The sequence below is a fragment of the Anabrus simplex genome, chromosome 1, assembly GCF_040414725.1.
Source record: "Anabrus simplex isolate iqAnaSimp1 chromosome 1, ASM4041472v1, whole genome shotgun sequence".
Classification (NCBI taxonomy): Eukaryota; Metazoa; Arthropoda; class Insecta; order Orthoptera; family Tettigoniidae; genus Anabrus; species Anabrus simplex.
Window position 1 is genome coordinate 1,273,307,439 of NC_090265.1, and position 21,389 is coordinate 1,273,328,827.

Here is a 21,389-nt window from a genome sequence, read left to right on the forward strand (position 1 = left end):
ACAGTTCCTAGAAGAAAGCGCATTTCATAGAAAAGATAAGTTCAACAACCACAAGAATGTTCCTTTAAGGAAATAACTGGCTTAAGTTGCAGCAGTCTAATTACAAAACTCACAGAGAAAGTTCCAATACTGGTTTCCACGTGTTTTGACTGCTCAACTTCCTCTTTCAATGCCATTCTCTAGCTGAGCTGATCAATTAATTACGGCACTCTGGCTCTCTGAATTTTGAAACTCAACTGTAGCAGTGCTAGGTGAAGTTGCGTCTAATTTACGATCCACTTGTACTACTTCTTCTTTCTTGTCATTTTTTACATTTAACTGGGGTCGGCAGTAATGTGGATTAAGCCCAGTTTTATGATGAGATGCTCTTTTTGACACCAGCCCCATGTGGAGGGATATATTCCCTGTTGCGTTAATTTCTCCCGTGAGTGGTGTTGTGTAGTGTAGTGTAGTGTTGTGTTGTGTTGTGTTGTGTTGTGTTGTGTTGTGTTGTGTGTGGATGAATATGTATATCAAGACGTTCACAAACACCCAGAACATGAGCTAGATTAATTAAATAAATGCTACTAATATTCCTTACCTGGTCGGGAATCGAACTCGGTGCCCAATGAATCAAAGGCGACTACTTTGGCCATTCACTCAAGGAGCCGGAATTACAATCTACTAGTACAATGTACTTACTTTATCCTTTCCCTGCAATGCAATTTTGAGTGTTGTTTAGGGCTATATTCTAGAACCTCAAGGTCCGTTACTTTATTCACAGTATTGTATATTATTTCAATTTCCTTCACAAAGTGCCATCATGGTCTAGTGCAGACATCGCCACAGTGGCCAGATTCACACCTCAGACAATATTTTAGCCAGGTTTATTTACTTGGCCATCGGGTGAGATGATTCGTGGAGTTTGGTTCCAACAGGTACCAAATCTACTATGACAATTTGATAAGGAAATGGGAGAATCGAACTACTACTACTACTACAGAAAGTGTAATTGTTTTCTAAAGGTAATATGACATAACTCTGTATTCATTCCTTGTCTTTCATACTACACGTCTATTTACTAATGATTTGAACACCTTGTTTTAGGAAACTTAAATTCGTTTCTGGTACCTTTTGACATAAAATTAGGTTTTGGTATCTAATGTCATGTATTCACAGCTTAATTATTACGCACATTAACATTGTAAGTCATCAGTTTTCATAACAGATATCTACAGAGATATTATCTTCATCCTTAACACCATCTGAAATTTGCAGCGTAAATGGCAAAGCCTGCATATTGTAGCCCATTGTTAGAAGCATGAACACGCCGTGCAAACTAAATCTAAGCTGTCATGGTAGATTTCGGAAATTCACGAGAAGAAAATGGCTTAACTCACTGATTGAATGGATTTGGTATTTCTTGGCAGCAAACTCAACTTGGATGAGGTACTTATTGAAAATAACGTGAACTTCGAGCACCCCTATTAGTGGGATTTGATACTTTTTCCTCAATATGCTTATTCAGAGAGATAGTAACACATGGGGAGTTGTCACCTGTAGTTCACTTTTCAGTTTCGATTTTTTGGTACCTTTTAGAATCAAGCTCCACATTTGGTCCCCCACAAATTCGACAGCAGGCTGGAAACACCAGAAAGGTATGTAATTAGGATACTGGAAAGATATGAAATATTCTTGTATTTCAATGATCAAGACAGAAATTGGCCAATGCTCTGTATTGGATATCGAAGAAAACATAATTTAGAAAATCAGTTATCAGTTTTAAGTATTTGTTTCAAACGTAATGATATTTTTATATTAATGTATTTAGATTGTTATATTCCTTATGCCAGGTAAATATACTTTTGTAATTAACTAACCTATTTTTTGTTAAGTTTATACCTACTCTTAAATGATTTATTTAAATTATTCATTTAGAATAAAGTAAGGACGATTAATAATAATAAAACCAATCCAAACCCTATAGCGCAACAGCCTCGAAGGGCCATGGCCAACCAAGAGACCGCTGCTCAATCCGAAGGTCTGCAGATTACGAGATGTGTGGTCAGCACGACGAATCCCCTTGACCGTTATTCTTGGCTTTATAGACCCGGACCGCCATTTCACCGTCAGATGGCTTCTCAGATGCAATTACGTAGGCTGAGTGGACCTCGAACCAGCCCTTAGATCCAGGTAAAAATTCCTGACCTGACAAGGAATCGCAAGTTGCTATACATCGCACCGACACAGATAGGTCTTGCGGCGACGATAGTACAGGAAAGGGCTAGGAGTGGGAAGGAAGCGGCCGTGGCCTTAATTAAGGTACAGCCCCAGCATTTGCCTGGTGTGAAAATGGGAAACCACGGAAAACCATCTTCAAGGCTGCCGACAGTGGAGTTCGAACCTACTGTCTCCCGAATACTGGATACTGGCCGCACTTAAGCGACTGCAACTATCGAGCTCGGTACCAGGAATCGAACCGTGGTCTCCGGATAAGAGGCAGGCAAGCTACCCCTTCACCGCGGGGCGTGCCGGTTAATGATGACAATAAAAATAATAATAATAGACTGACTAAAAACATCTACAACAAGAAATGCATCTCATGGAATACCAAAATAAGAAATAGGTAAAATCAGAATATATATATATTTGCTATTTGCTTTACGTCGCACCGACACAGATATGTCTTATGGCGACGATGGGATAGGAAAGGCCTAGGAATTGGAAGGAAGCGGCCGTGGCCTTAATTAAGGTACAGCCCCGGCATTTGCCTGGTGTGAAAATGGGAAACCACGGAAAACCATCTTCAGAGCTGCCGACAGTGGGGCTCGAACCCACTATCTCCCGATTACTGGATACTGGCCGCACTTAAGCGATTACAGCTATCGAGTTCGGTAAAAATCAGAATATCTGTACGGTAGCTAATCCCTCTCGATGAATTACAAGTTGGAGAAGCTGGAGATCCTAGAAAGAAGAATACGGAAAATCTTGGGCCCAATCCAGACTAAAACCGGCTGGAAACTTCGGAACAGCAATAAAATCTACAAAAATGGGGGAAAAAATTTCAGATGCCATGAAAAATAGAAGGTTATCATTTCTCGGACATTGGTACAGAAAGGACAAAACCAGACTAAACAAAAAGTCATTCGACACCTGCGGAATAAGAAGACAACGACGGAATGGATTAAGGAAGTTGTAAAGATCTAGAGCAGGGCCTCTCAAACGCCCAAAATTTCATGCGTTCAAACAGTGGTGCAGAGGTCCTGTGCACAGTGCATCGGTTCCAGTCGGCTCGGATCGGACCAACGCTTCGTTTCTGGGCTACTCGGCTAAGGTCGGCTCAACTCGGCTCGGATTTGGAGCGCTGCGGAGCAAGTGACGAAGTGGGAGACAGGGGGAGCGAGCGAGACAGGCGTGGGGAAAGAGAGAGACAGCGCTATTGCTCCAAATCGAGGAGTGGGGGTCTGCACTCTGGGCCAAGAAGCGAAGTCGTCTTTTGCACTATGCTCAGTGCAGGCACCAGGCGCATGCACCCTGAGATGCCCTGATCTATATGATTTTTCACGAGAGTTTAATCCTGATGTAAACAAGGCATGTCCACATCTACTGCTGAAGATTAGGGCCTACGTTATTTATTTATTTATTTATTTATTTATTTATTTATTTATTTATTTATTTATTTATTTATTTATTTATTTATTTATTTATTTATTTCTGAATATTAAAGAAAGCTATCGTAGGCTAGAACACAAAATTACACGCGTAGGAAGGTTTAATAATAATAATGTTATTTGCTTTACGTCCCACTAACTACTTTTACGGTCTTCGGAGACGCCGAGGTGCCGGAATTTAGTCCCGCAGGAGTTCTTTTACATGCCAGTAAATTTACCGACACGAGGCTGTCGTATTTGAGCACCTTCAAATACCACCGGACTGAGCCAGGATCGAACCTGCCAAGTTGGGGTTAGAAGGCCAGCGCCTTAACCGTCTGAGCCACTCAGCCCGGCCGTAGGAAGGTTTATCTTAGGACAGCTGTTTGAAATGTCCGCCCGGTAGACTGTAACCTAATAGAATACCAACTTTCGAATTGAAATGTATATCTCTTATCTTGTAGAGTTCCTATCATGATAGAGAATATAGCATGATTGGACATACCAGACGGAACTGTTGATAGTTCTGTAACAACATCTATCGAAAAGAAACAACTCAAAAAGACAATACAATATCCTCCCTATCCATTAACACAGGTTTACGTTCTCTTTTAACAAACTGGAACCCTGTTCCCTTTAAAAGTCTGTACGATGTAGTTAAACTGAAGGTGGGTAAAGTTTTATCTTTATTCACACTGTCTAATACATTGCGTAAAGTAGGTGGTTCATTCCGAAAAAAAAATCATGAATTTTCCTTCTAATACCACTTTTGACGATATCGTCGTACTTCTCGATTCTTTGAGGTCGTTTACGTTCCTTTCCCGGCGTTGTTAATTTCCCTGTCTTTCTGAACTCTGTCCGCATGTTATGAACCGAACTAGCCGACACACCACACAACTCTGCACTTAGTTTCTCTATCTCTTTTACGGCTAAACCTGGATTCTGTTCCCTTATTTTATAATAATTAAAAAAACACAACGCACTGCCTATGGTCACTTCTGAGCGGTTTTGCTCTTTTGTGCTTCACTACACGGGATGATCCTACCTCTTGCTCCATTTCTCTCGCTATGAATACTGACACTGGCTGCTACTGCAGGATGCAATAGTGATGGGTCGTTCATGAACGAACTGACTCTTTTGAACGACTCATTGGAGAGAGCTAGCTCAGAGCTAGCTCTCTCAATGAGAGTCGACTCTTGTAAGAGCTAGCTCCCTCCTTGCTCCTTGAGAGCTAGCACGAGCCGACTCTTTTATCAACAGCTAGTCGTTCAATTACGAGTCGGCTCTTGCATGAGCTAGCTCCCTCCTTGCTCCCTGAGAGCTAGCACGAGCCGACTCTTTTATCAGCAGCGACTCCAAGAAAGAGCTAGCTCGTCACATCGACTCTCGTTCATTTCTAGCCAATGCCATGCCTCAGATAATCACGTGACGTACTGAAGCCGCTTTCTTTTTTATAGGCTGCCCAGTCTAGCCTCTTCCCGCATTCAGTCAGTGCTCCGAGTGCAGTGGTTCTGGTCTGTTTGTTAGGTACGTTTTTGTGCCATAGTTCTGGCAACTTGCAACGTAACGAAACAATGAAATGAAATAAACAACATGTTATTGAGCAATACTTACCTGTTCACTTCCTGTATGCACTCATAATCTATGAAGGATGTAGGGCCTAGTATAGATCCAGTAGGTTAGGAGCAAATAAACGACACGAAGTTCGGGTTAACTAACCTCTACTAAGCACGAACAAACAGTCGCTATCCAGAATACTGAATATACCACTCGGCAAGTGGAAACGGCGTAGTTTTATTCTGTCTGAAATAATTAAGAAATACGCTGACAAATCCTCATCTGTTTCTTAAATGAGTTCGTAGTTATGAATTAACATATTGCCAAAATCTTTCGGTTTTACGGTACAGTGGATAAAATAATATACCGTAGTATTAAATCGAATTAAGGCAAATAGAAAATAACACTAGTTTTGGCTTTAAAATATAGGCTAAATAACTCATACCAACGTGTATGCCGCAGTACATTTTCAAATAATTATTTATTGACGTGTAAGAAGTCCGACTCCTTAGCTGGATGGTCATCATTGAGACCCTCGCTGCAGAGGGTCTCGGATTCGATTCTCGGCCAAGTCGGGAATGTAATTCTTCTGGCTCGGGAACTGGGTGTTTGTGTTTGTCCCAACACTTTCCTCTTCATATTCAGACAACACACCACAATACCAACCACCATAGAAACACGCAATATTGATTACATCCCCCCGCATAAGGTTAGCGTCAGGAAGGACATCCGGTCATAAAACAGGGCCAGCCGGGCTGAGTGACTCAAATGGTTGAGGCGCTGGCCTACTGACACCAACTTGGCAGGTTCGATCCTGGCTCAGTCCGGTGGTATTTGAAGGTGCTCCAATACGTCAGCCTTGTGTCGGTAGATTTACTGTCACGTAAAAGAACCCCTGCGGGGCTAAATTCTGGCACCTCGGCGTCTCCGAAAACCGTAAATGTAGTTGGTGGGACGTAAAGCCAGGAACATTATTACTTATTAAAAAACAGGGCCAAATCCACATTTGCGGAACAGTTCGCACCCGCGAACCCACAAGTGTGGGAAAAGTGGTCGAAGCGGAAGAAGAAGTAAGTTTAGATAGTGTAAGGAATGCCAATATATCGAACATATACGAGTCATACGGTTTAATCGTTCTTGAAAAAAAAAAATAGAAGAGAGTGTGACCATACTGTACACGAAAAATAGGCAAAATGCTATGCGTACTGTAGTATAATTGGTTATATGTACATTTGTGCTGATAGTAGTTTCCATTATTTTCGTTAAAGATCGCGTTTAATTAGTTATGTTTCCTACGCTGCATTAATGAATGAAAGAATCTGTTGTCCCAACGCGGAGTGTTTTAAGTGAGAAACTTTCTGCAGCTCCAGTCGAAAGAGGATATTCTGATGACATCTTTTGAGTGAAATGTAAACTACGTGCACAGGAATATTCTTCTTATGCTTATCTGGATTGCCGGGGTCGAACGGAAGTATTGCCAATATCTCGAACATACGTCCCGTACGGTGCATTCAATCTTGAAAGACATCATTTTAAGGAGAATGGAACTTAGGCAAAGTAATATCAGATGTTATCAATCAACACTGTATATTTGCGACACGTTTCTCCGTTACTGTGTATAAAACTTTATCATTGGATTAATTGCGAATGTTGGCAGCGATGTACATTTGTTTTATTCCAAGAGTAGCGTACCAAACTGTACATTGTGTTGCCATCTGTTGTGTAAAAGGTGAACTATCTCGCACCATCTCGCTCCTTCAAATAAAAACGGGAGTCATGATTAATCTAGAAGATGTAAAATCACGCTATTTTGGGCGTTTCTGAATAAAAAACTCATGGCTTAGTGTATACTATAGTAACTTACATCCCATTACATTCTTAAACAATTATTTATTAACGTATAAGTATTGCCAATATCATGAACATACGTCTCGTCACGGTGCATTCAGTCTTGAAAAGCATCATTTTAAGAAGAAAGGAACATGGGCAAAGTAATATTAGATGTTATCCATTAATACTGCATATTTGTTAATCATTTCTTCGTTACTGTATATAAAGCTTTATAGTTAGATTATTTGCCAATGTTGCCAGGAGTGCATTTGTTTATTTGTTTTATTTCAAGAGAAGCTTTCTGAACTAGACGTTGTGCTGCCATCTGTTGTGGAAAATATAAACTATTTGCGCTATATCGTTCGTTCCCGAAAGTCATACAGAGCGACCGGAAGTCATGAAGAGCGACCGGAAGTCATAAAGAGCCGTCTGCCCTAAACCGGATGAACGAATGAACGAACGAACCTGGAGCTGAGAGCGGCCTCTGACTTCCTGGCTCGCTCCTACCTTTCCGCTCCCAAGAGTCGACTCTTTTGAACGACTCTCAGTTAGGAGCGGGAGCGAATGAGCTAGCTCCCTCAAAAGAGCTAGTTCGACCCATCACTAGGATGCAACACCTTATCTCCACGCTGTACAGCTTGGGTCTTTCCCTCACTATGAGAAGATTCCCTGCATTACACCACGCCTTCTGCCTTCATATCTCGTTATTTAATCACTGTTTTTTTTTTTTTTTTAAACATATAGATATATACCGGTATATATGACAACCATATTTTAATTTGATTACGTACTCTTTCAGACTATCTAAATGTAATAAACTAAGATAAAATTAAATTAATGCGAGCTCGCATACAGTCGAGTTAGTGCGACGGTTGCTTCTCCAATCAACTACGTCTATGTCCACGTGCAAAGCCAAGGTGCTCTGCCTATTTGTTTACATCAGGATTAAACTCTCGTGAAAAATCATATAGAGAGTTCAGCATCCAGGAAGTTCAGATGTTGGCAGGAAAACATTTCGGAATATGAGACAAAATTTGGAAGGGTTTCAAGTCGAAATAACTGCAACGACGGGAAGAGCCTGGACGGATGAACAGAAGAAACAGCATAGCGCCCATATGAAGGAGTACTAAAGGAAAAGAAACTTCAGACAGAGAAAAAATAAAATTGTAGCGTGATCTTTAGTGGTCAATTCACAACTATATAATAATTTGCCTCAAAATTTTCTATACCAAAATCCACTTCATTTCTAGCATCACACATGCTCTACCACGGTAGAATCTTGAAAGTGGAGGGATTCAAATACCTTGGTGAATGGGTTGAATCCAATAATTTTGAGAAGTTCGCCGTCTTAACACATGTCAACAAGATTGAAATAGTCTTCCGACTCGCTCAAAACATATACAACAAGAAGTTCATCTCTCTAAATGCAAATAATCGACATTATCTAACTATAATTAGACCTGAAGCATTATATGCAGCAGAATGTTTAATACTTTGAGGACATAGCCTGCTTGAAAAACTGGCAATTAAAGAAAGGAGGATTATCCGAAAAATGCTTGGTCCCAACCTCAAAGATGGTGTTTACAGACTTCGTAGTAACTTAGAAATATACCCTCACACCGAAAAGATACTAAACGTAATCCGGAAAAGAAGAATAGATTTTTACGCTCACCTCTTCAGATTGCCAGCTGAAAGAATATGTAAAAGTTTGTTATCCTACTTCAGAAGTCTCAAAACGATTCCTCCTTGCTTGGTGGAGACCGATAAGGCTATTTTAAAGTGAGTAATCTCAGAAACGGACATTCAGTTCCGATCACCACTCAAATAAAAACTTAGCCAGATTCATCAAGAAGTAGTCCCAACTCGACTGAAGCATCTCCATTCTGGTGCATGGAAGAAATCACAGTCCGAAAGGATGAAATCTTGGTGGGCCCGCAAAACTGAATTTTCACGACCACATTGTTAAGTACAGAAGAAAAATGTTCAACCTTACACCCACAACATGGATGAAGTACTTATTGAAAACAAATGTGAACCTCGAGGATCTTCGTGTGTGGGATTTGATACTTTTTGCTAAGTACGCTTATTCAGAAAGATTCTAATACATGGTTATGCACTGGATCACTTACTGTACATTTGAATAAAAGCAGCGGACTGTCCGTCTTTCATCTTTCATCTTTGAGCTAACTTGTCATTTAGCGGTTCTGGTCATGTGGCTGTGAGCTTGCGTTCGAAGGTTAGTGTTTCGAATACCACCATCGGCAGCCCTGAAGATGGTTTTCCGTAGTCTCCAATTTTCATACTAGGCAAATACTGGGGCTGTACCTTAATTAAGGACACGGCCTCTATTCTCCTAATTCTAACCCCTTCTCTTCATTGCGTCACGAAGAACCTTTCATGTGTAAGTGCGATGTTAAAATATCAGATAAAAACTCGTTGTGCTGTTCGCTCATTCGATAATAAGTATTATTCGTGTTGTATCTTATTCTCAGCCGGGTGCTAATATGAACAACAAACTGAACCTACCTTTACATTACCCAAATTGTGAGCCACGGGTAAAACAGAACAAGAACTCAGTATAAGTAGTTTACACAGCCGAGGCTGATGAAATGCGAAAGAATTGGGGCTAAACACTCAACGGCAATTATGCCCATTAGCTGGCCGTGGGCACTACTCATTCTGCATGCCGTGCGCGTGCTCGCTGCCACACACAGAGCTTCCGGGACGCAGGAGGTCGTGTTTGATTCCGCAAAACAGCTGCCATTAGAAATTGTTCAGCATTGCCTTTAGCTCTACCGCACGAACCAAACATGACCAAGGTCGATTTTGGATAATACTATTGAATTCACAGAACAAACAAAATTCCGTTTCATTTACTCTTGACATTGATCTTATGTTGCAATTTAGAGTATAAAGAAATGTTAATGTTGTTGATGTTGCTTCAAAAATGGTGTTAAGACATCATTATGTCTGGCTCCGTGGCTAAATGGTTGTCGTGCTGGCCTTTGGTCACAGCAGTCCCGGATTCGATTCCCGGTAAGGTCGGGACTTTTAACCATAGTTGGTTAATTTCGCTGGCACGGGGGCTGAGTGTATGTGTCGTCTTCATCATCATTTCACCCTCATCACGACGCGCAAGTCGCCTACGGGAGTCAAATCAAAAGACCTGCATCTGGCGAGCCGAACATGTCCTCGGACACTCGCGACACTAAAAGCCATACGCCATTTCATTTCATTTCATTTAATTATAGTACTCATCCATAGACGCCAAGGTTTTGTAAATTCCTTTGTGGGGGGGAGGCACTAAGCTCATGATAACTAAAATTGTCGAGTACACATGAGACATAGCGTACTTGAATATTACAAGTATCGTTCACTACTCTTTAATAATACATATATATTTGTTTAGTAATTATGACAAGTTAATGGGCTTTTTATAGTTTACTGAATTTATATAATATATTATCTGCATTTACAGGTGAAAGATGAAAAGTCTGGCACAGTATGTCGAAGTAATTCTGTAACAATTACAGTTATCTATTCGGCTAGGACCCCAATGGTCACCGAGGCGCGCTCCCAAGTTGAAAGTCCCTGTCCTCCCATCCGACACCTCTTTAATTCTCTCTCACGACAGACAGGGGATAACGTGGACGTAATGTCTCTCACCGGCCCTAGAGGGGTACTACATGGATGTAGGGTTCATTCGGGCTGTAACAATAGTGGATGCCATAATAATTCCTGGAAGCAAGGGCGGTTTCCCCCACAGGCCACCTTCTGCCTCATTATTTAGAACTGAAAAGGAAGCGATCATCTTCTATATGTTATAACAAGGAAGAAACCACTAGAAACCACTTCTAGGATGGCTGCCCAGTTGATTTAAACCCATTTACCTCCACCCCCACCTGTCTTCGTAGGCCTGATTGTTCACGGTCCTACTCTCAGACAATTCGCAGCAAAACCGTGAATGGAAATCGAGTTAACTAAGTGGGAAGCCTTGCGTCAGTCCTATTGCCAACGGCCGTAGCCGTGTTGACACACCGGATTCCGTGAGATCTCTGAAGATAAGAAACATTCGGCGTGGTCAAGAAGTGGATGCGTTGCCACGCGCTGTTGTTGGGTGGTAAGGGAATGGAGGAGCGGAAAGGAATTAGCCACCCTACCGTTCGCAAACTCCGGCTCAGGCACACCTCTGCGGAGGTTCGGACCTGCCTTCGGGCAGAATGCACCCTTACCTTACCACAGTCCTATTATTACCAACACGTTGATGCTTTCCTTGGAAGATATATTCCAGTGAGTTATTTTGGAAGATGAATTGCGTACCAAATTACATTTTTAGTGTATGTAAAATTATGTTTGTGTACAGCGATTTAATATCACAATTTGTTACAAGATAAAATTACGGAAAATATGTCATTTTTAAATTTGAATTTTACTTTAATCTCTCCCTGACAATACATCTTCAGCGTTTATATCCCAAACAGTACCTTTGATCACTTTTATAGATTTGTCTTTAAACAGTAACGAAATAACTTGAGATATTTCAATTTTCTGGTTGCAAAATACGATCCTATGCCTTATTCAGTCTTCAGAGTTGCGATGTACCGGTACTAGCCTACAACTTTGTTTGTATTGTTGCAGGCGGGCCTGCTGCGTACACGTCGTGGAGACTTCTGGGTGGAACCAGCCCGTGGCCACGATCCTGTTGAAGCAGCCCCCAGCTCCAGGCCACATCTCGTCTTCAAGAGGGCTGCTGTCTCAGCCGCCGCCAAAAAACGGAAACGCAAGAAGAGAAAGCGGATGGAGAAGAACTGTGGAACAAAAGGTATAATATATATGCATTTAATTCGCTATTTCTTCCTTATTTAGTTTTCAAGCCGATTTGCAGTCGAAACATCCAAGACGACACCTTGTAAGCAATTTACCTTCTGCTAATGACCTTATAACCTCATACTGCCAAAAATTTGCAATCTAATAGCTTGGAACTTGAAGCGTCTTCGTGGATCAAGTGCTGAGACCGACACATGCTCCTAAGTTCCAGAGCTTGATCTCGGCCTAGTGCGAGCAAAAATCTTGACACATTTTATCGGCATGATAAAGATATCGTTGGTGCACATCAGGTCGGCGTCCACCTGACAAAATTAACTCACACTGGGAACATTCCAGTAGAGTTCAGATTTGCTGCTAGTTGGAAGCACGGTCAGAAAGTCGAAATTGTACGTACGTCAATCTTGAATTGTTCGACCGTGAGACATAATTGTTTCTCCAACCGACAGTTCTTAGTATGTACGACTTGTCGCGATGCCATTGTTCAAGAGATCTGTCTATTCCGTGAACTGAAATTTTCTTCGTTGTGTGTTTAACTTGAAAATGGGATGTGAAAAAGAGGAACAAATCTGTAAGTTATTGGAGAACATTTTAAAAGAACTAATCATCCAACGAAGATAAACAAAATTTTGGAGCTATTCACATCGAGTTGTTAGTAGACCAAGACATGGAGGAAGGTGATAGTGATTATAATTTACTTCCTAACCTGAACTCAAATAGAGGAAAGGAAGATATAGAAGATATAGAAGTAAAAAATGTCCGTTTATTAAGGCATATACAGATTAATCTCTCCCTGTCTGATATTTATCAATTTCCAGTTTCCAAATCTATCACGAAAAATATCTTACTCAGAAACCCAGTGTGAATGGTAATCTTACCCTATGTTTATCATAATCACGTGGGCTATGCATCTACGTTTCTTTCGTAGGATATTCTGAACTTCCATTTATTTCCTCATGCTTTTTCTATTTTGTACCCTCTCCTTTAATATACTTTTCAGCTAACAGTGCAACATCTACTGGGTTTATTTTTAACAGTTTCCTCTGTGCTTGCAGAACCTCCTCGCCATGAAGTGAAGTTGCGGAGGAAACACATGCGGTCGCGAGCCCGTGGTCGGCGCTCCACAAGCCGCGAGAGTCACGTAGAGGCGCTGTTGGTAGCTGATACAGCCATGCTGAGATTCCATCAGGACGTTGAGAAGTACATCCTTACTATAATGAACATGGTGTCGGCTCTCTATCTCGATCCGTCCATCGGCAATCCCATAAACGTCGTGGTGGTGAACATCATGCTTCTGGAGTCCCCAGAGGTAAGACAATGCTTGCATGCAGCGTGTAACAAAATTACCTACACGTACATATCTGAACATACATACTCTACATTCATACATACTGCATATACATATATACATACACATTAGGTGTGTTCAAAATGTTTCCGTTGAGGGCGTTGTTCCAGCGGACATGCAACGTAGTGCGTCTCCGATGCGGGTATATAAACACGGACATGTTGGCAAAGGGATTATGTCAGGTTTTACATGTAGGCTCTTTCTTCTTTCTGCCTATGTGGTTTTTCCCTGACCCTTCAATACCATACTTCAACACCATATACCTAACACCAACTCTTGCCGTGGTAGCGAGTCTGACTCGGAAACCGGCAGATACTCCTTGTATCACCTCCCACTCCTCCCTGCTAGCTCTTTCTTCTTCTTAGAAATAATAGCATGTCGGAGACCATGTAGATTGAGTCGATGGTCACGCGGGGGGAGCGGGCTTCGGGGCCCCCCCCGAAAAAAAAGCAAAGGGATTAGTGGGCCAGTCGTGTCGTGCCGAGGTGCGTGTGTTAAATGTGAACTATGGCGATGTTGTTACCAAATGCGTCCAAACAGGACCAACGTGCTGTTGTTCTAGTCTTGGCTGCCAAAGGACAAACACCGGAGGACATTCATCGGAGAATGAAGACTGTGTATGGGGCAGCATGTCTGTTGAAAACCACCGTTGTGGGATGGTGCACCAAGTTAAGTGCGGGTCGATCTGGGAGGCCACGCAGAAGGTACGCCAACTCCAGTGGGTGACACTCGAGCACCTGCCCTATCATCGGTGGGATGAGTATCTCAATGCTCACAGAGATTCTGCCTGATTGGCATCCCGATTAAGGACTGTACGGCCGTCGGACGGAAACTTTTTGATTGACATACATACATACATACATACATACATACATACATACATACATAATCTTCATTATATAGGCAATGCCATGTAACTTTGGTCACTAAGGGAGCAACATAACCATTTTTCCCCCCATTACTGCAGAAAGTAGTGATTTGATTTACAATTACTGGGGTGCATCCTGCGTCGCCAACTGAGTCTGAGGATACGACGTCTTGGAGTTATCTTTCATCTCGCATGTTGGCATTACGTGGTAATTTCATTTCGTGACTTGCGAGAGTATCAAGTACTCCCAACAGTTACACTGCTGTATTTTGAAAGTCACTACTGGTACATTTGGGAGTGTAATTAATGATCTGTTTCTGTAGGACTGTAAGACTGTTTGGATAATACCGGGTAAGTAGAATAGTGGCATGTTTTGAGTAATTGTCGGCGTAAGATGGCATATGGGACAGCGTCATAACAATTTTCATTACGATGTCTAAGAAGCAAGAAAAGTCTGCAAGAAATCCTCCGGAAAGGAAAGCGAAGTCATCTGCTCTACAAAGCTCATTTCATAACGCTATTGTAAATACGTACGAGGAATAGAAAAAAGGAAGATCAGGTAAAAGATGTGAACCGCACTGAATACAGCTATCGTATTAATTAGTCGGAGTAAGAATGTATCTTAATCTTGTTTCTATGGCAATTTTTTGACATAATGAGAATCAAGCAAAATTGAAGAAAATTTCATGTTCAATTTCACCTAACATTAACACCTTACTAAAGTGTCATTCTTGACTTCATAGTGGTATTGTTTTGCAAACCTGTATTCTTATTGATTTACGACATAATTATGTGCATGCAATATACTTGTTTGCGCATATTATTAGAGCATGTATTCACTACAGTCAAGAGGGTGATAATGAAATCCAAATTCTCAATTCCTCTGTGAACTTGAAAACTGACCTAATTTTAGCTAAAGTAATTTGACTCATTAGTGCCCCTGTACTCTTCCTGGGTTTGCCTAATGTGGTAGCTTAAAGGTACTACCACCTTGCAAGCTGAAAATGTTTTTAAAATTTCCCATCCTGACTGCTTATTGAATAAAGGTACAGTGAGTTTCTCTCATCCGTTGGCCGACAGGCGCGCCCAGCTTATCTGCCTCCCGTTGACTCATCACTCCCCGTTACACACCTCAGCGACAGCACGGATGTGCCCGCACTTTGCAGTTTAGGTCCGTGCTTAGAACGTGTATTAAGGGTTGATCTGTCACTCCAAATGTTCTCGAGTTGTGAAGTTTTACTTCGGGGTATAATTCTCATAATGCCTCCACATGTGTACACGGTAAAGTGTATTTATGGACGATAAATATGTGAAAACAGATTCTTTCAGGGAAGTCGTTAAGCGATTTGTCACACAATTTCCAGGTATACACCCTCCACATAGAGAGACCGTGTGGAAGCTCGTAAACAAATTGAGAGGAACTGGTTCTTTACTCGATAAGAAGCGAAGTGTTAAATAAAAACGTGTACTTAACGTGGAAAAGTAAATGAAATCGCAGAAAATTAAGAACACACGCCTACTAAATCCTTAAGACGACTTGGACAAGAAACGGGGGGTTCGAAGAGCTCAGCAGGGCGGGGTACGAAAATGGTAAATTTGAAACCATACAAGGTAATTGTAGTACACGAACTGCATCCACGTAATCATGATAAGCGGGTACGTTTTTGTAATTGGATGTTGCGAAACATTCATGATCAAATAATTGACCCACGCTTAATACTTTTCTCTGACGAAGCATGGTTCCATTTTCACGAGTATGTTTCGACGCAGAAGAACATATATTGGAGTACAGAAAACCCCCATCGCATACACAAAATTCTTGTATATGACGAACGGATCGCAGTATGGCGCGCAATTAATGGATACAGAATTATAGGACCTATCTTCTTTTCATGGCACAATTAATTCACACATGTATGTATGTTCAGTCTTCAGCCCTAAGGCTGGTTGGATCCTCAACAGCTCTGCCATCAGCTGTCATAGACGGCCTAGGCATCACTGAAGAGGCGTACTAGGGAAATGAGGAGTGAGGTAGTGTCCCGTTGCTTTCCTCACCGAGCCAGAAGTTGGTATTACATATCAGTTTACCAAACCCACTGAAATGCATGCACCAACCGACCCTATGAGCAACATTTTCACACCAATCATAGCAGGGACTGGCTGCAGAAGGAATGGCATTACTAGCATCGCTCATACCTCAGTCACTTTCATATTGTCAAAGCCAAGGATAAGACTGTGACAGGTCAATGAAAGTAACAAAATTGCTCTAGCCCATACCAGAAGACATAGTGCACTGTAAACACTAGGTCCTGCCAGCAAAGGCTTAATTCAGGGATATACAGGGTTAATAATAATATTCAAATCTTTTTTTACGAACTGACTGACACTGATTGTCGAAATGGATATTTTCAGCAAGACTCTCCCACCGCGCATACAGCTAATGACACATTAAACTTAATTGAAGAAATGTTTGAAGACCGTGTTATTGGTACGGACTTATGGCCCTAAGGTCCCAAGATTTAACTGTTCGACGAACTGAAAGAACCAATTACGGAAGACGAACTTATGCGTGTGAATCAGAGTTTCCTATGACGATGCCAGACATGTGTGGATGCAGGAAGAGAACATTTGCAACATCTCCTGCCATAAGGTACAAGCTTATTTTCTTAATTCCTAATTACTAATTTTCTTAATCCTTATTGTATTAATTTTAAAACATGATATCATGCACGGATAAAGTGAGCGAAGTGTAATTCTTGTTGCTATGCCACGGAGCGGGGAGTGATGAGTCAACGGGAGGCAGATAAGCTGGGCGCGCCTGCCGGCCAACCGATTGGAGAAACTTACTGTAGTAAAGAGAAACATTCTTGCAAAAGCAATATTCAGTCAAAAGAAAGAAAGAAAGAAAGAAAGAAAGAAAGAAAGAAAGAAAGAAAGGAAGGGCAGATACTTCCAAGTAAGTTCTCACACTTTTGAAAATCACAATACCGAGCTCGATAGCTGCAGTCGCTTAAGTGCGGCCAGTGTCCAGTATTCGGGAGATAGTAGGTTCGAACCCCACTGTCGGCAGCCCTGAAAATGGTTTTCCATGGTTTCCCATTTTCACACCAGGAAAATGCTGGGGCTGTACCTTAATTAAGGCCACGGCCGCTTCCTTCCCACTCCCAGCCCTTCCCTGTCCCATCGTCGTCATAAGACCTATCTGTGTCGGTGCGACGTAAAGCAACTAGCAAAAAAAAAAAAAAAAAAAATCACAATAAAATGTACAATTAAACTTTTCCGTCCAATGCCTGAGTTACTCGGTTGTCAATATGTCTCCCGCTGTTGCAAACATGAGTTGACTCGGATTTCAAGCAATGGGTTCGTCTCCACTTTCGAGTTCACTTTGACGCTGTAATTTTCTTGTTCATCATATGCTCTATTTAGACGGGAGACGATTGATAAATCGCCTTGCCGTATTTTGACGATAAGTGTGTACCTTAAGTTTTTCTTTCACAGCTGTCTTCTGAGATGGGTGCGCAGAAGTGTAAAGAGGGCATGAAGGAAGATTATATTTTAGAAATTGTAGGGAATGAGGATCTTCAACGTAACTGTGTTTTGTGTGTACGCCCCTACTGAGGAGGCAGAAGATGATAAAGTTCAAAGACACGATGTGAAAATTATCCTTGGAGATTTAAATGCAAAAATTGGAAGAGAAGAGGTATACAAACACTTAGTAGGGAGAGAAAGCCTGCAAGAAGTAACTAATGATAACGGATTGAGATTGACTTTGTGAGTGGAAAGCGGATGATAATTAAAAGTTCTCGGCATCCTAGGAAAAACATTTGCAAGGAGACCTGGATTTCACCAGATGGTGTGACAAGAAATCAAATAGACCATGTTATCATAGACAGGCGACATGCATCAGATATTATGGATGTTAGAAGCTGCAGAGGTGCTGATGCAGATACAGACCACTATCTTGTTAGAGTCAAGTACAGACAAAAAATATATTTGGCAAGAACGGGAAAAGTAAGAAAGGCAAAGCATAATATTGAAGGTCTAAAAATGAGGAATTGCAAGAGAAATACAAAATGAAAATGGCTGAATCTTTGGCAATAAAAAGGGAGTTATGGGAGAAAGGAGAAGTGGAAGATAAATGGGAGATACTGAAAACGACTATCAGTGAAGTTGCAGTTAGTACCCTGGCAAAGAAGGAATTGGTAAAGAGAGCAGAATGGTTTGAGGAGGAATGATGCTAGGAACAGAATGCTTCAAAGGAGATCAAGACAAACAGTAGAAGAGTATAGAGATAAGCGAAGAAGAGCAGATAAGATATGTAGAAATAAGAAAAGAGCTTTTGAAAGAAAGAGAATCGAAGAACTGGATGAAATGAAGGATAGAAACGAGGTACGAAAGTTATATGAAAGAACAAAAGACCTTAAGAGAGGATTTCAACCAAGAGCTGTTTTCTTCAAGGATAAGATGGAAACCTTCTGGGTGATAAAAGCAAAGTGCTTGGAAGATGGCAGGAGTATTTTTACGAGTTACTCAATGGAAATAATGAAGATGATAGAGAGAAGGAAAATATAAATGTTGATGGGGGAGGAAAGAGAATTGGAAGAGGAATCAGTAAAACAGCCAGACTTAGAAAAGGTCAAAGCTGCAATTAATGCACTAAAGAATAATAGAGCCCCAGGTGAAGATGGAATAGAGTCAGAGCTGTTGAGATATGGGAGAGATGAATTGATTAAGGAGGTTTGGACAAAGGAGGAAATACCCAAGGATTGGACATTGGGTATAATTTACCCAATACATAAAAAGGGAGATAAGGCAGTATGTGGAAATTATCGAGGGATCACCTTGCTGGATGGAACGTACAAGGTTTTCGGTAAGGTACTAGCCTTAAGATTGGAATTATAGACGGAAAGAATATTAGTGGATTACCAAGAAGGCTTTAGAAAACATCGCTCTACTCTGGATCAGATATTTATATTACGACGAGTGCTAGAGAAGTTTTATGAATATCACAAACAGCTACATCAGCTGTATGTTGATTTTAAACATGCATATGACAGTCTAGATAGGGGTAAAATTTACAAGGTTATGAAAGAATTTGGAATCCCGAGGGAATTGATTACATTAACAGTATGCAAGGTGAGAGTGGAGCAAGATCTGTCAGAGACGTTTTTAGTGGAGAGAGGAATAAGACACGGAGATGTAATTTCCACACTGCTTTTTAACCTAGCATTGGAAAAAGTAATCCATCAATTGTTCATCAACCCAGGGGGAAATATTTTGAACAGATTAGTACAAGTGATAGCATATGCTGATGATGTAGCAATAATTGCAAGAAATGAAAGAGCTCTTGAAGAGAGCTACTCAGTATTAGAAGAGAAAGCACGGGACCTAGGACTAGAAGTGAATATAATCAAAACAAAATATATGAAGATGGGAAATACAGAGGTAGTAAGAGAAAGGACCACAGTAAGATTAAATGGGAAGGAATATCAAAGAGTCACATCTTTGAAATATCTAGGCTCTATAATAACAGAGGACAATAAAACCTCTGTGGAAATACAGGAGAGGATAACAAGTGGAAACCGATGCTTTTACGCCTTGTAAAATATGTTTAAATCCAGGAATGTCAGCAGGAATGCAAAAATATACACAACAGTACTAAGACCAATCTGCCTGACCGAGGCGGTAAAGGCGTCCTCGGTTCGCCCGGAAGGACGTGGGTTCGAATCCCCGTCAGGAAGCCGTAAAATTTAAGAAACGAGATTTCCACTTCCGGAGGTGCATATGGCCCTGAGGTTCATTCAGCCTACACCAAAAATGAGTACCAGGTTAATTCCTGGGGGTAAAGGCGGCCGGGCGTAGAGCTAACCACTCTACCCCATCCCGTGCCCAGGTTAACAATGGTGGAAGCCTTTACCTTCCACTCCTCCAAGGGCCTTCATGGCCTGTACGGAGGTGACTTTAATTTTTTTACTAAGACCAATAGTTATGTATGGATCAGAATGCTGGGTGATGACCTCCAGAAAAGAACAGTGGCTGTTACGGTGGGAAAGGAAGATATTGAGAAAGATATTCAGTGCAGTAAGAGATCAGGATGGGTGGAGAATGAGGACAAATGTAGAGCTGCAAGGACTGTTTGGCCAGCCAGATATTGTTACTAAAATTAAGCAGGGAAAAATTAGGTGGGCCGGTCATGTTCAGAGAATGGCAGAAACCTGCACCGTTAAAAAGGTGTTCATAGGAAAAAGTTGATGGAAAGAGGAGGAGAGGAAGACCCGGGAAAAATGGATTGATGATGTTGAGGATGACCTTAGAAAGTTAGGAGTTAAACGTTGGAGAAGAAAAGCTGAGGACCGATATGAATGGAGGTAGGTGATAAAGGAGGCCACGGACCTACAAGGACTGTAGCGCCGACCAGTAAGTAAGTAAGTAAGTAGAGAATGAGGATGAGCCTGACTTTGATGAGCATAGTGAAGATAATTTGCAGTGAAACAAGCTTTAGACACATATCTGCCCAATGTCAAGTTCTGGTAAAATACTCTAGAGAAAACTATTGTTAATGTTGTTGATTCATGACTGTTCATTAGCTGTGTAAATACAATGTATGTTTATCCTGTTTCAACTATTATCGAAACATTCAGAAACATCTGGTATGGGACATGCATAAGGCTGGAAAAAAACGTGGGAGTGAAAAAGTTAAGACAAGTCTCTCATTTTAAGAATGCGGTCATAATAATGCGTATATCAAAGCAAAGCCAGGAAGTGTATACAATGAAAGAGAGCATGTGTGTTTATCCTCTTCAGTGAACTAGAAAACTTACTTGATTATGAATATCGTGATTTATTTCATGTGGCAGTATGAAGGATAAGTATAAATCTTAAAATTTATGAACAATGTACTCAGGTAAGGAAAACTCAATTGTTGCCGTTTCCCATTGAGGATAGTTTGTTTGATGATTTTAATGAGTATTTAGTCAAGTTGATAGCAGTAATGAGCCATGCTTAGGGCATTCATATTTGCTTTCTAGGGATCAACCCTTCTGTATTTTCGCACTGTTCCAATTTGTTAACGCAGTATCCATTCTTCTTCTTCTTGGTTTCTCAAACCGAAGATTGATAAACTGCGATTCCTTTCTTTTTTTGCTCCTCTCTCTCTTCTGTAGTCTTTTCATTCCCACATAAGAATTCGCATTTTAATCTTCAGTGATTTGATTAATGAACTGCAACCTTATCCTGCGCCTTTCTCGTCTGCCCTCTGCTTTCCATCCAAAACCTTCACCACAAAGGCGTTGTGACGGTACAAGTGTCCAATAAACCGATCTCTTCGTTTCAA

At 41.2% G+C, this 21,389-nt stretch overlaps 1 protein-coding gene across 1 annotated transcript in view; it reads left to right on the plus strand.

Annotated features, from left to right (window-relative positions):
- LOC136858267 (A disintegrin and metalloproteinase with thrombospondin motifs 7) overlaps positions 1 to 21,389 on the plus strand; it is an 852,495-nt gene that overhangs the window by 638,113 nt on the left and 192,993 nt on the right. The window contains exons 3-4 of the mRNA XM_067137673.2: positions 11,655 to 11,838; positions 12,896 to 13,149. Coding sequence (XP_066993774.2) covers positions 11,655 to 11,838; positions 12,896 to 13,149 — 438 coding nt within the window. The remainder of the gene's footprint in view (positions 1 to 11,654; positions 11,839 to 12,895; positions 13,150 to 21,389) is intronic.